The sequence below is a fragment of the Marmota monax genome, unplaced genomic scaffold, assembly GCF_021218885.2.
Source record: "Marmota monax isolate L192 unplaced genomic scaffold, Marmota_monax_Labrador192_F-V1.1 WCK01_AAM20220418_F8-fsc00013, whole genome shotgun sequence".
Taxonomy (NCBI): Eukaryota; Metazoa; Chordata; class Mammalia; order Rodentia; family Sciuridae; genus Marmota; species Marmota monax.
This window is the reverse complement of record NW_026692202.1, coordinates 24,297,503-24,312,987: the sequence shown is the minus strand read 5'-3', so window position 1 is coordinate 24,312,987 and position 15,485 is coordinate 24,297,503. Positions and strand designations below refer to the sequence as shown.

The following is a 15,485-nucleotide window of genomic DNA, read 5'->3' as shown; positions in this document are numbered from 1 at the left end:
TGATAGTACAATGACCTTGACATATCATATATTTGAATCAGATGGGATATAATTTCTCATTTTTCTGAGTATACAGGTTGCCAGAATCACATTGGTCATGCAGTCAGGAATATACACACAGCAATAATAATGTATATTTTATTCCACTGTCCTTCCTTTCCTCCCTTCCTATCCCCTCCCCTCCCATCACTTCTCTCTACCCAATCTAAGGTGACACAATTCTTTTTTTTCTCACATCATCATACATGTATTTTGTATAACGATGAGGGTCTCCTTCCATCTTCCATGTAATTCCCTTTCTCCCTCCCTTTCCCTCCTACCTCTCTTCCCTATCTAGAGGTAATCTTCTTCTCATGCTCTTCCTCCCTACCCCATTTTGAGTCACCCACCCCTTATATCAGAGAAGACATTCAGCATTTGTTTTTTTTTGGGGGGGGGGATTGGCTAACTTAACTTAGCATAATCTGCTCTAATGCCATCCATTTCTCTGCAAATGCCATGATCTTGTTATTTTTTAGTGCTGAGTAATATTCCATTGTGTATAAATGCCACTTTTTTTTTTTTATCCGTTCATCCATTGAAGGGCATCTAGGTTGGCTCCACAGTCTAGCTATTGTGAATTGTGCTGCTATAAACATTGATGTGACTGTGTCCCTGTAGTATGCTGTTTTTAGGTCCTTTGGGTATAGAAGGACTTATTTTCATTCTCAATGAAATCACAAGTCTTAGAGCAGAGAAATTACCTTAGAATAATTTTATCCTCCATGTTAAGAACAGCCTAAGGGGCAACAAGGGAGAATGCAGTGAAATCAGAAGATTACTGAAATATTCCAGGGAAGAGAGGTTCAGATAAGGGAAGTAATAATATAGACAATGAGAAATGGTTAGATACTGGATATATTTAGAAATCAAAGCTAAGAAGCTTTACAGTATATAAAGTATATATAGGTATAGAGTAGTAACTCCAAAATTTTTAGTCTTAGGAATAGGAAGAATGGGGTTGTGGTTTACTGAGATGGAAAAGACTGAAGCTGGAGAGTTGCAGGTGGGAGAGCAGAACCCAATTCTGGACATGTTACATATGCTTTGTCTATTAAAGATACAACTAGAAATGTCAAGGAGAAGGAAGATTCTATGATTCTGGAGTGCAGAGAGGAGGTACAAGCTAGAGATCAAGATTTGAGAACCACAAATATAAAGATTTATAACTAGATGAGATCACCAAGGGGCTAAATGATTTTAAAGTTCCAAAATTCTCAAACCCAGAAACACTCTAATATTCAGAGGTCAAGCAGATGAGATAAAATAAGCTAGGAAAATGTGAAGAAGCAATCAATGAGATCAGAGGAAAGCAAAGATAGTATGCTATTCTGGAAGAATGGGAAAAAAATCTATTACAAAGATGCTCAGTGAACAATTTGAGCATTAAATTTTTTCTTTACCTCTATTATCATATGTGAAATTACTAGGTCCAAGTGATAAAACTATTGAACAAGCAAATATTATGAAAGCAAATCTGTGGTACTCTATTGGAGAAGCTAATTAATATCCAGGCTACTTAATCAAAAGATTCTGAATTCAGTCATTGTGCTGAATACCATAAAATGCCCCTCATATCCCCCACTGCTGTCCCAGTTTGCCTCAGGTACAGAAAGCCACTTCACACAGAGCATAAGCTATGTTCTTTCCCAGGATGACCTATATCCAATGACTAACAGATGCAGAAATACAAAGGTTTGGCAACTCTAAAGAGCCAAAGTAGCTCCGAGGTTAATAGAAGTTGTCACTGTACCTACAACACACCTCAACCTCTCCCTCTACCCATTCCTGCCACCTTTCTCTTCCTTCCACACAGGTTAATCTCAAAGGCACTGCTTATAAACTTCTTGAACACTAAGCTTCATTTGAGAATATGCATCCCAGGTAACACTCTATGATGGTACCAGCACCATTCTGAAAAAGCAGATAGTTATGATGGGGTTGGATCACTTGGAATATGCTAAGGCTAATAAAGAAAGAAAATGACTATATTTCAAAGGAAGTGCAAGATCCACATAGTTCACATTAGCCAGGATAGTACATGTGGGATTAAATTCCAGGGGTATTTGATCAAAGAGGCTGGAACCTAAAATGAGATAAGGGGAGTGTATTGGTTTTAAGGGACTCTCCTAAGAGGCAGGATTTAACAACTGGCAAGAAACTCAGGAGATGGTACAAACTCACTAATTAAGATGGTTCCTAGAAACATGATCAAACTAATGGCTCATAGTAAATGTGGATATAAATGCCAGAAATGTCTGGATAGACAACAGAAGAGGAGATTACAAGGCTCAGAGAAATGGGCATTTTGGAATATACATACTAATTATGCAGGGCCAGAAAACTCATCAGATAATTATGTTCCACAGGAAGGAGCAGAAAATACACCATTTACCAAAATCAAAAGAAATATGCTAAATATGCTTTTTAGCATTAAAAAGTTAATGCTAAACATTTTAGCTTTACTAAAAAGTTTAGAAGTATCTCTCTTCTAAAGGTGATAACTAATGAAGAAAAGACTCATGTGTAACAAGGCTTCCAGATAGCAATGAAGATGACAGGACCAACCAAATATGTTTAACAGCCAGGCAGGTACAGTTATCTTAAAAACGGCAAGGATAGTGTGTGTGAAACTGACCCACAAAGAGTTACTGAGATTTAACAGAATTTGCATCACTAATGGGAAACTAGAGAGCTAATAAGGCTACTATTCATCATATTATTAAAAGAAATCCAAGATGAATGGCCACAAAATCGAGAGTAGTAGCCCTAATGAAGTCACAATTTTTTCAGTTTCCAAACCTGTGCTAAATTTTATACATTTAACTTACACACAGACTGAATAAGAGGCCCAGTTTTCAGAAGGAAGGACCTTGCAACACTATGGTAAGAATATTCCCCAGTTCACTCCAAAGGGACCTACAACCCTCTACTCTGGCAATTATAGGGGGAAAACACTCAAATATTTAGGATCTATTGGACACAAATTTGTCAGTGATACCCAAAGACCTGAGACTTCAACATGCTGTCCTCCTCTCTTTCCCTTGTTAAAGTAGAGGCATCTGGAGGCCAATAATAAATGGGTCCCAGCCAAGGTACAACTCATCGGATCTAATGGGACCATGAAATGACCTGGTGGTGATTCCTCAGACTCTATATGAAATCATTTTCTGATTTCATACTTGGTTAGTATACCTCAATATCCTCATCAAGTCCTTGGCCTATAAGGTAAGAGCTATTATTGTTGAGAAAACCAGGACAAAGAATTGGAAGCTGCTCCACTCCAATCTTTCCATAATTGGGAAATAAAAAAAAAAAGCCACATAGTATGAGGAGTGGAGAGTGGGAGGGGATAGGGACTGGCAGAAATTAGTTCCCCTTAACAATCTAAATACCATGCAACATGGTTCCAATGAAGTTATATAAGGCTATTTATGGGTTCATATTGCAGTACAACTTCTTCCTTTATCCACTTCTATTTTTTAAATATATATTTATTTTAATTGTAAATGGACCTTTGTTTTATTTATTTATTTGTGGTGCTAAGACTCGAATCCAGGGCCTCACACATGCTAGGCAAGTGCTCTACCACTAAGCCACAACCCCAGCCCTCCACTCCCATTTTTGTTGCCTTTCTTGCAAAGCAGTTGAACACAAAGGCACTTCTTAATAAACCTCATCCCAGAGTCTGATTTTCATGTAACTTTGCCCACAATCATTATGTTCCACCTTGAAATTAAGTCATTTCCTTTTTAAATAATCTTGTGCTTAATATTCATAACTACTTCCCAATTTGAGTAATACTAGGTTTCACTCCTTGAAAACTTTTCCAAAGTACTGTCAAGCCAATAGGTATTTTTTAAAGTTATTAGCATTTTTCTCTGGCAAGATCTCAGAAGCACAACTCTTGACTTATAGGTGCTTTTATGTTTAAAATTACTGTTAGTTCTAACTAATATCTCAATTCAATGTTTTGAAAAAATATTTTTTTCTTATTCTGGATTGGCAAAGATCATTCAATATCAGTTTATATCTCATTTTCTCTAGAAAGCATTTCATTAGTTCCAAACAATAATATCTTCTCTATTTCATCCTCAGTTAAGTGATCATAACGTGTATAATAGCTTCTTTGTAAGTATATTGTCTTATTTTAGACAGAGTTTATTTCTGCAAATAGAAAATGAAACAAAATATATTAGGATCTACATTTCCTTTTCTTCTATATAGCTGCAGAGCATTATCTATTGTTATAGTTTAGATGTGAGTGTAGCCCAAAAGCTCTTGTGTGAGACAATGCAAGAAAGTTTAGAGGTAAAATAATTGGGTTATGAGAGCCTTAACTTAATCAGTGCATTAATCCCCTGACAGGGATTAACTGGGTGGTAACTGTCAGCAGGTAGGGAATAACTAGAGGAGGTGGGTCAATAAGGGTGAGCCTTTGGAGTTCATATTTAATCCAAGGTGAGGAGCCATCTTTCTCTGCTTCCTGGTGCCATGTCCAAGCCACATTCCTCCACCACACTCTTCTGCCTTAATGTTCTTCTGCCTTACCTCAATCTCCAAAGAATGGAGTTGGCCGTCAATGGAGTAAGGCCTCTATAAGTGTGAGTCTCAAAAGAAACTTTTCCTCCTCTAATTGTTATTTTCACATCTTTTAAGCACAGAAAAAAAAAAAACTGACTAAAACATCTATACAATCTCTTGATCAATTTTCTATTAAAAAGTTATAATTAAAACATTATAGAAGAGTTTACAGGCTAAGACTTTAAATATGAAAAACTACTGGCAATTCGCTATATCATGCAATCTTGAACTTTAAACTATAGAATATCTATAGCTTAACCAAATAAGTATAAAGATGCTAAGAGCCATAGCCAAGTAGTATGATGCATAGCATTTTTGGTCGAAAGGTGACACATTGAGATGATATGATTATGTTAAGATCTGCATTCATATGGATATTAGACCCCTGCTGTCCACCTTGGCCTGCTAAGGGACTCCTGGAGAGTTCCCATTGGTTGGGGAAGTGTGGTAGGAGGGAATTCCGGAGGAAGGATTTCCTGTGGCCCATCCAGGAGAACCCGCGTGGGTCGGGAGCGTACGCGGCATTGGCCGGGAGTTTCAAAAATAAAGTTTGTTCCTGCTTGAGTGGCTTGTGATTTTGTGCCCAACCAGACTGCAGCATAATAATAACAATAAAAAATCAAACATGTGCTTTTAAAACATAGCTCTTACTAATGACAACATATTGTACACTAAAATCTTGGGTATGAGTCAAAATATTCTAAATATTGTGCAACTGACAAAAACACTTCTCTGCTATTGGATACAACTGCTCAACAATAAACATTATAATAAGAAACCAGAAGTACACCTCCAGTTACAAATGACTCTAGTGATGAGGCTATTTGTATGAAAAGCCAAAGCAAAATATGTATTTTTTAAAAGCACTTGATTTCTGTGTGTGTGTGTGTATGTGTGTGTGTGTGTGCAAGCACGCGCACAAGAGAGAGAGAGAGAGAGAGAGAGAGAGCGTGCGCGCACGCACCAGGAATTGAAACCAGGGATGCTTAACCCATTGAGTACATTCTCAGTCCTTTTTATGTTTTATTTTTGAGAAAGGGTCTTGCTAAGTTGCTTAGGGCCTCACTAAGTTGCTGAGGCTGGCTTTGAACTTGCAATCCCTCTGCCTCAGCCTCCAAAGCCACTAGGACAACAGGTATGCACCACCATGCCCAACTAAAAGCACTTGTTTTTTGTGACTATACAGTAACAAAGAAGATGGTTGACAATTGGCCTGACAAAAACTCTCTGAATCTATTATAAAAATTACAGTGAAAATGTCTTATTTAAGGAAAAAAATGGAAAAATTACAGTAGCACTTGGCCCACAATCAAATACTAACTATATTAGATGAAGATATAGTACTATAGTTTATTCAAATATGTAGACTTAATCAGAGATTGATGAATTATAATTGGATACTTTGGTTCTGACTCTATTTTGTACCCATTGATTATACCAACTCTTGCTTAGTCCCACCTCTTCTGTTTTTCCTGCCATTTAAGTCCCAGACACCAGTCATAAACATGATTGAAGATCAAATTTTTATCAGAAACCAGAAAGAAGTACAGACTTCCAATAAATATAAAAATGAAGACTTCCTTCTTACATTTATTGTCATTGGACACTGCCTCCTTTCCCATATTCATGCATTTCCACAGGCACAAATTCTAAAGATTCTTGAAGGAAAAACGTATCTTCAGGGATAGCAACATAAATAACTTTTTAAGGATAGACACATGACATTATCTTATGGCCAATAATAGTTAGAGGTAGATAGATATACAAGAGTTATAAAGATATATAGACAGATATGATTTTTTTTCATTCAGATCACTAGTAAATATTACAATGTACTTAATAAAACTTGGAATTTTAAATGTTGGTATGTTAGCTTACCTTTAGATTTTGAAATTCAATTAAAACAGATAAAATAAAGATCACACATACTTGGAAGAAACTGCCTCCATGAATTCATCCAAAAAGTCATCATATTCAGGACCTCTCACTCTTCTCTGTCGTAATCCAATGTACAGTGGATCTTTAAGTAACTCCTGTTGTACAAAAAAGTTATCATAAAATTGGAAACAATTATATTTATTCTTTCTGAGACTGCTTTTTCACCTATATAAAGGGCTAGAATATAATTTTGTTATAATGACCCATGGTTAAAACTACAAAGTTACTGTTTAATTTTTATGTAAAATATATCTACAGTATTTATATGCCAAATAATAATTACTGCATGTCAAATATATGGATTATTCTAAGGAAAAGAAAAGAAATTGCAATCTCTCAGTGGTGCTAATCAGAAAATCTCAACTCAAGTTTTAGAGGCTTTATCAAGTTTATCACTGAGAAATAATACTGAGTTTTGAAATATTATATTAGCTTACTAAATGGAATGATAGCAATTCCTTTCTTAGGTTTATTTTCTATTCAAAAAGTAAAATCTTCAAATAATATTTTATTTACACCTTTTTCATGATAGATGACTAATTTAAAATAAAATTTCAGCCTTGACCATGTTTTTCTTAATGTTTTAGACTTTACACAATTTAAGTTGTTTCTTAAACAACCTATATTAATATTTGAGACAACATTGCTCTGTTCATTTTAGTATATAAAATATTTAATATTATCTTAATAAATTAGTTTTTAAATTGAAGTATAATTTATATGCAGTAAAATGCACCCATTTATAGCAAAATCTATTAGAAAACTAGGAACAAGAAGGACATCTGTGACAAATCCACAGCTAACAGCATATTTAACAGTGAAAGACTGAATGCCACTCCCTTCAGATAGGGAACAAAACAAGAAATATCTAGCCTTACAACTTCTCTTCAACATTATACTGGCAACTCTAGCCATTACAATAAGACAAGAAAAATGAAGGAATACAGATTGGAAAGAGAAGAACCAAAACTACTTTTATTTTTATATACATCATTATGTACATAGAAAATATTAAGTAATCTACAGAAAAACAGCATGAAAATACAGGAATTTAACACAATCACAGTATACAAATCAATTGTATCTCTACATACTTGCAACAGGCAGTTGAAAATGAAGTAAAATAACGTAATTCTATTAGGTAGTAATAATGAGCAATGGAATGTAAAGCAATAACATAGCGGGGTCACAGGATTTCTTTAAATTGCCTTTGAAACTAATGAATATTATCAAGTGATTTGTAGAGAAACAATAGAGATACTAACCCTGAGAATAAACAAGTAGAAACAAAGGAAGCCAATTAAAAAATAGTCAAGAAAGACAATTAAGAAATATGTTAAGAAGGAGAATTATTGGAAGGACTCTGTGGTCTGGTATCAAAAGTGGAAGGTGGCTAGTAGGTAGGGCAACATGGTCAAATCTAAAGAAAACTGCATTTGGTGCCCATTAAGGAAACGAACCATGGAATTCTCAAAACATCCATCCTTCACTCATGAATACCATAAAGCTTATTTTCCTTTCCAACATAGGCTACAGTTGCATTGGGTGATAGTCCAAAACATGTTCTGGGACTTAGCACATTCCTTCTCAGACTGCTTCTGTAAGAAGTGGCCAGGCTCAGTGAGTCTATGTTCTTTAAATTCTTCCCAGCATATTTCTTTTTAAGAACAAAAAGTTTGTCTCCTATCAGAAACTAGCAACAGAAGCAATTGCAGGCAACTAGTGTACTTTAGCCTGTCATCCTGTGAACAATCTCCAGAAAAATGAGCAGCCTCAGGCATAAGCACCTGGAAATAATCCTGAAAAGGAACTGGCAACAAAACATAAAAATTAAGACTCAAAAGAAAAGGCAGTGGGCTTTGGAAGATTTGACACTGCTCCCCCACTGGGTAAAGGAGATTTTGGTAATGTTTATTTGAGAAGAGGAAAACAAAGCAAGTTTATCCTGGCTCCTAAATTGTTTAAAGTTCAGCTGGAGAATGCATGAGTAGAGCATTATATCAGGATAAAAGTAGAAATCCAGTCCCACCATAGGCATTCTAATATTCTCAAGCTGTAAGGTTATTTCATGATGTCACCAGAGTCTACCTAATTCTAGAATATGTACCACTTGAAACAGTCTAAAGAGAAATTCTGAAACTTTCCAAGTTTGAGGAGCAGAGAATTGCTACTTAGGTTGCTGAACTGGCAAATGTTCTGTCTTACTACTATTCAAAGATAGATATTCATAGAGACATTATGCCAGAGAACAAGTTACTTGGATCAGCTGGAGAGCTTAAAATCACCAATTCTGAGTAATCAGTACATGCTCCAATCTCCAGGAGAACCACTTTCTTGACACCCTGGACTACCTGTCCCCTGAAATGATTAAAGGCCAGATATATGATGAGAAGGTGGAACTCTGGAGCCTTGGAGTTCTTTGCTATGAATTTTTAGTTGGGAAACCTCCTTTTGAGGCAAACACACACCAAGAGACCTAGGAAAGAATAGAACAAGTTGAAATCACATTCCCTGACTTTGTCAGAAGAGGGAGCCTGGGATCTCCTTCTAGACTTGAGAAGCATAATCCAAGCCAGAGGTCAACTCTGCTTTAAGCAGAGTATGGAAAACACCCCTGCATCACAGCAAATTCACCAGTGAATTGCCAAAAAGGCAAAGAGTCAACTATCAAATAATCTTAATTGTGCAGGGATAGAAGTCCTGAACTAGGGCTGCTGTACAGTATTCAGGAACAAGCTGCTGAAACTTATCTTACTGTAGAAAGCACTACAGGAAAAGTCACTTGTCCTACTGCCCATACAATATCTCAGCCTCATGAAAAGGAAAAGGAAAGCTCCAATGCAATAACTTGCTTTCTAAGTGAAAGTAGCAGTGAGAGTTGTTCTGGTTTCACAGCTGGAAGCTCACTTGTCTGCAACCATTGCAGCAGCTATGCCAGTGGTCTTTTGCAGGGGACAGATGGCATCTGGTTGTGGGGAAAGTAGCACATTGCCCTGACTCAGACAACTAGGAGCTACATAGTAACCTTCAAGTACCTGAGTGTGTGTAACTTAGTAGATGGCCAAGCCTAAGAAATGAATATGTGACTTTTAAAAAATATAAAATTAAGATTTTTGTATAGGCTTGTATTTCCCTTCCATGGCATCCCCTTAGGGATATTTTGACTGTCAACCCTGTTAAGTCTGATTGGGTTTCTGGTCCTCCTCCAACACTGTAGGATGTAAGTACATGTGCTCTATCTTTATCTCAGGACTTGCTTGGGACACAGAAGAGACCAAGTATCAGAGATGTTTCTAAATGTTAAGTTCTCTTTTTAAAATTATATTACAATTATGGTGTGTGTGAACTTTAAATACAAAAATAAAGTTCTAAAAAATAAAGAAATATCAAGAAGGAAAGGGAGATGAAGGGGTTAACTTCTGACAGGTTTGAGAAACATAAAGTCCAGTGTTAAATTTTCAGAATATAGAATTTAGCTTTAAGTATAAAACTGGGATGTAAGATCCAATTGTGGCCATTCTGAGATTCCCAACCTGTATTCAGACATAGCTATTTTTTTAAAAAAAAACCTTTCATTTTGACCTCCCCAATTTTAAAATTAGCCAATCTCATAGATAGTAACCTCTTTCTCCTCCTATCAGAGAAAGGGGCATTGCTGCCTAAGGATAAAAACAGGCAGACTTTCTGCCCCAAGAGTGCTTGCTTGCCAGACTTTGTTCAGCAGCACACCCTTCAGCAGAAGTAAAGTTTGCCCTGCTGAGTAACTTCTAAGCACATTTAACAGTGGTCTACATTATGATTGAATACAGCCCTTGCTGCTCTGGAACTGCAACTTATTTTTCTCTCCCTTCTTCTCTCTAATCTCTTCCCCTCCCTAATCTCAGGGGAAACAGGATTACCTTTTTTCCCCATCCCAGAGTTATCTGTCTTTAAACATACACTCATCACAGGAATGAAGTAATTCAGATTTGGGGATGGCATCAGCAGATCTAAGAAATGACCATCTTCCAAATTACAAAGTGAATTACATCTCTTTGTAGAAAATTAATGGAATGTAGCCTTAGATTCACCTCTTTAAAAAAAAAAAAAGCCCTATTCCCCTTGATGAACAGAATCACAGCTTCTGGGACAGGAGTCCCCTGTGCTTCTCCTTTGCTAGAAAAGTAATAAAACTTTCCTTTTCCTCAAAACTGTCCTTGTTATTTGATTGGCACTGGGGACAAGGACTGAGCTTTCAGTAACACACATAACTGATTTCTTGCAATGCCCCAATATTTCTAACATAGGGACTATTGAGATCACTGCCCAGGGGCACTAAGTGTCCAGCCATTGACTCTGGCACTGCATTAACATAGGATTGACTTGTAGATGAAGTCTCCCCAACACACACAAGAGATGGTTGCTATGACTATTTAGAAAGGACCAGGTAGAGTCAGAAGCTCCCCTGCCCAACATGAAGGGGGATTTAAATAATGGACTGGTGAAGACTACAGAAGGTGGACACCAGTTCTGGCAAACATCAAACAGTAAAAAATATGAAAGTAGCATCAGTAAGTTTTCTTTGTTGTTCTCTGTTGGAGACAACCCACTCTCTTTCTCTCTTGAGAGTGTTCTTTGCTTAAGACTTACTTTCATTTATGACAAAATTCTCTTCTATATCCAACTCTGAATTTTCTTTTGTCAGGACACAAGAATAGAGGCTTGGAGCTGAGACCATGACAAATGACAGGTAGCTAATTATCAAAGAAAAGGAAACTGGTAGACAGCACTCCCCATTACCTGTTTGCTAACAACCTCTTGAGGAAGGGAAGGATCACTTTTTCCAACACAGGTAATCACCCTCTGGACAGCTCTCTTCCTGCCCTTTTGGTCACTGAGCAAGATAAGAGGAGGAGGGGGCATGAGAAGAAAGAAAACCTGAAATTTATAAAAGGGAAAAGACCTCCACTCCCTCTGGCACCAGCTCTGGACCTCCTCCTCTTGGGAGGAGTCTTTCCCTCCCTCCCTTCCTTTCTCCCTCCCTCCTCTCTCCCCCCTTCTCTCCCTACCCCCATCCTTAAAATAAAACTTCTGTTCTTGCCTCAGTGTTTCTCAGGTGTTTAATATTCAACACCTAGGGAACAAGGACCCAATCCTCACTGGTTTCAGAGCGTCATCTCCCACTTCACCTGTGACAAGTCCATTTATAATAGCATTACAAAAATGCAATTCATAGGAACATGTTTAACAAAATACATGTAAGACCTGGATGCTGGAAACCACAAAACCCTACTTTTTGAAAACCTCTGAATGATTTAAAACGGAGCCTAACAAACCACCTTGGTCTGTTTTGTTGTTATGCTGGGGATCATACTCAGGACCTCCCACATGTTAGATGAGGGCTCTAGATGAGAGCTCCATTCCCAGCTCTACCTTGGTCTTTTTCAAAAAAAAAAAAAAAAAACTGTATATGGAGCCTTCATCTAATGGAGTAGACTATAATAGGATATATAGAAAGTCTTAAAAGTTTTGAGGGTGCTGCACTTCTTTGGATCAATCAGAACAAAGACACTTTAAAATGAAAATATTTCTCTGGGTCCTCAACTTTCCACAGGCAGAAAGCAGGCTGAGAAGGTTAATTCAGTTGCTAAATACACCATTTCTTATGGAAAAGAAAGGATAACTCAGAGGATAGTCCAGAGCCTAGAGGGCATAACCAAGAGCCTAAGAACAATATTTATAAAGAATAAGAATCTGTATGGAGAAAGGCACAGCTGTCTTGGATGTCCCAGCTTTCCTATATATCTCATTTAAAACTACTAACCCACAGGGTCATATACATTAATAAAATAGTAATTTTTAAGTTACTGAAAGGTGGTTTGTTACTGGAAAATTATGTTTTTGTAGGTGTGGTGATACTGTTAAGAAAGTGAAACTACATGAATTATCTGAATCAGAGTTTATTTAAAGCCATTAGAAATGCTAAGCTCACACCTATTGTCCTGGTATAATTATTAACAACACTCTTTCATTCTGAGATTGTCATGGTTTGGCCAATACATCTTACTTGAAACATACTGCATAATGATAAGTGAAGGCTTTCTGGCTAGCTGGAAGTTAACATGTTAAATCACATAAATGTATTTCATATGAAATACAAAATCTGAAACCAAGTGTTGTTGTAAAACCCAGCTGTTCTTTAAGGCATAAAAACTTTAAACAATGTACTGGCAGGCTTCTGAGTAGCTGAGGTTGAAGTGCCAATGTGCTAGCTACTATTGATGCCAAAATAAAAAAATACTTTGTCCATGTCTGGAATGTATTTAGACTTTATAAAATGTGAATTAGAAAAAAAAGCGAGCGCGCTACCGCTTGAGCCACATCCCCAGCCCAGGATTCTCCACTCTTAACATACACCCCTGGCAATTCTGAACTGGAAGGTCCATGGAATATATATATATATTGAGAGCCACTCATTTAAAACTTTTATTCAGTTGAAATCAAACCACTCTACTTTGTAATAGGTTCTGTCTCATGTAAATAATTTTTCTGTTTTGGTCTAAATAATGAATATTTCTAAAATATATCCCAAACTTCAAGGAGTTCCTGGCTAGTAATAGTGTTGAAAAAGTTAAGCTAATGATCCCATTCTTTTCTCAAGGCATTGGTGCAGTGTCGTGGAAAATAAATTCTTGATAAAATCCATTATCACCTTCTAATTTAGAGAAGGTGAGATAAGGGCTGGTAAAAACAAATATGAGACATTTCAAATCAAAAGCCTGTAATCTGAAGCATAGTCTTCTCTGCCCTGGCTTTACTATAACTCATTATAATGCAGGACTACTCACTTGAAGTGGCAGGCAATCTCCATAATGTAAAAGGATAAATGCTAGAAGTGAAGGGGAGAGTTGAGAAGGAGATGATGATATCCCACCCCTCCCCAAAAGATCTGCACACCTGAATCCCAAGAACCTGTAAAGACATTACCTTATGTGCCAAAACACACATACAGACATTATAGGGGTGAGTTCTAAAAATTAGAAAATCTTTCCTTGTTGAAGTCAGAAAAAGTGATCTAAGATAGAAGCAGAGAGATGCTGTTACACTGCTGGCTTTGAAAATGTATTAAAAGGGCCATGAAACAAGGAAGAAAGGCAGTCTAGAAGCCAGAAAAAGGCAAAGAAACGCAATGTAGCACTAATGATACCTTGTATGATTTTAGCCTTTGCAGGCATGTATTGGACTTGTGACGTATAGAATGAAAAGGAAATACATTTATATTGTTTTAAGTCATTAAGTTTGTAGCAACTGTTATACTAGTAATAGAAAACAAATACAAGCCACATTCTGAAGGGATGTAGAACATATATAGTAGAAAAATACAACAGAAAATATCTAACATTTCTTTTATTTCACTCAGTTCCTCTCAAACAGCTGATCCATGTCAAAAATGAAGAGTTCCTTCTGGAATAAAGGAGGAATCCTCCAAATGGGAAAGTTCAAGTCCTAATAACGATTCTATATCTAGACACACTGTACACATAGTCTAGAGGCCAGACAAAATAAAAACAGAAACAAAAAAGCTGTGACCTAGGGTAATGGGTTAATAAACAAAAAAATAACTGTGCAGACACAAATGTCTTTCTACTCATACTGCCATGATTTCTTAAAAGAGAGAGTGTTATAGGCTGAACTGTGTTCTCAAAATTCATATATCAAAATTCTAATGCCTACTACCTCAGAATATACTGCAGACTTAGAGATAGGTCTTTAACAAGGTAATTAACTTAAATGTGATTATTACAGTTGGACTTAATCCAATAAGAGTGATGTCCTTATAAGAGGAAGAAATTAGGAAATAGGCATACACAGAAGGTGGCCATGTAAAGACACCTGAGGAAGATGGCCTTCTATAAGTCAAGGAAAAAAACTTACATGAAACCAAGCCTGCCAACACCTTGGTCTCAGACTATCAGTCTCCAGAACTGTGAGAAAATAAAATTCTGTTGTTTAGGCTACTCCATGTATGGTACTATAAAACAGCTCTAACTATTAGATCATGTAAATATGAAGGAATCCTCTAAGATCTAATAATGTCCAGGCAATCATGGAGAGGACACAAGGAACGCCTAATCATATTATTTTTGGTCAAATAACAAGCCTAAATGATGCTCAAATATTCAGGGAAAATAGACAAATAATACACACAATTTATATCAAAAGATTATGCAACAGCAAAAAAAAAGAGGACAAGGAAGAATTAAATATGCTCTCTTGACAGACAACTGAAGAAAATTTACATCATATAACAGAAGTAGATTTTACAATTGTTTAGATTTTAGCAATTGTTTCATAAGTAAATTAAAGAAAATGTAGACTGTGAAATAAGAGACAAAAAAACAAGATGAAAATATGAACACCTACTGAATTTACTGGTTAGTAAATTAACTCAAAAGAATTAAGTGTTTTTGTTTTTGTTTTGGGAACAGGATCTTGCTCTGCAGGCTGACATCCATCTCCTCGGGTGTAAGTGATCCACCAGCTTCAGCCTCCAAGTAGCTGAGACTATAGGTGTACATCACCCTGCCTGATTTGAAGAAGAGAACACTTTTATGGCTCAATTTCTGTGTCTTTTTTCTTTAAATTTTCTTATGAAAAGTTGCAGATTTAAAGGTAGTTAGGCAAATATGACTTTATAGAGAATGAGAACTAATTCCTTTTCTATTCTCATTGTTACTAGGCACAAAATTTATGATAAGAGGAAACTGCTTGTAATTTGCATTTTAATAGCATCTAGTTTTAATTCAAACATCTAGTATTGTTAGGTTATTCTGAATAAGAAACTAAGTGATGTTATCCACCCTTTTATATTTTTATTATGAAGTGTAACACTAGGTAAAGTTTCCAAAGTGATGAGATTAAAAATCAGTGCAGGAACATTCTAA

The 15,485-nt window shown here is 36.4% G+C and overlaps 1 protein-coding gene and 1 pseudogene across 1 annotated transcript in view; one reads left to right on the top strand and one right to left on the bottom strand.

Annotated features, from left to right (window-relative positions):
• The window catches only part of Me1 (malic enzyme 1), a 167,229-nt gene that overhangs the window by 77,439 nt on the left and 74,305 nt on the right, over positions 1-15,485 (bottom strand). Inside the window, 1 exon segment of the mRNA XM_046432042.2 lies at positions 6,553-6,656. Coding sequence (XP_046287998.1) covers positions 6,553-6,656 — 104 coding nt within the window.
• On the top strand, positions 8,190-9,236 carry LOC131423721 (aurora kinase A-like; annotated as a pseudogene).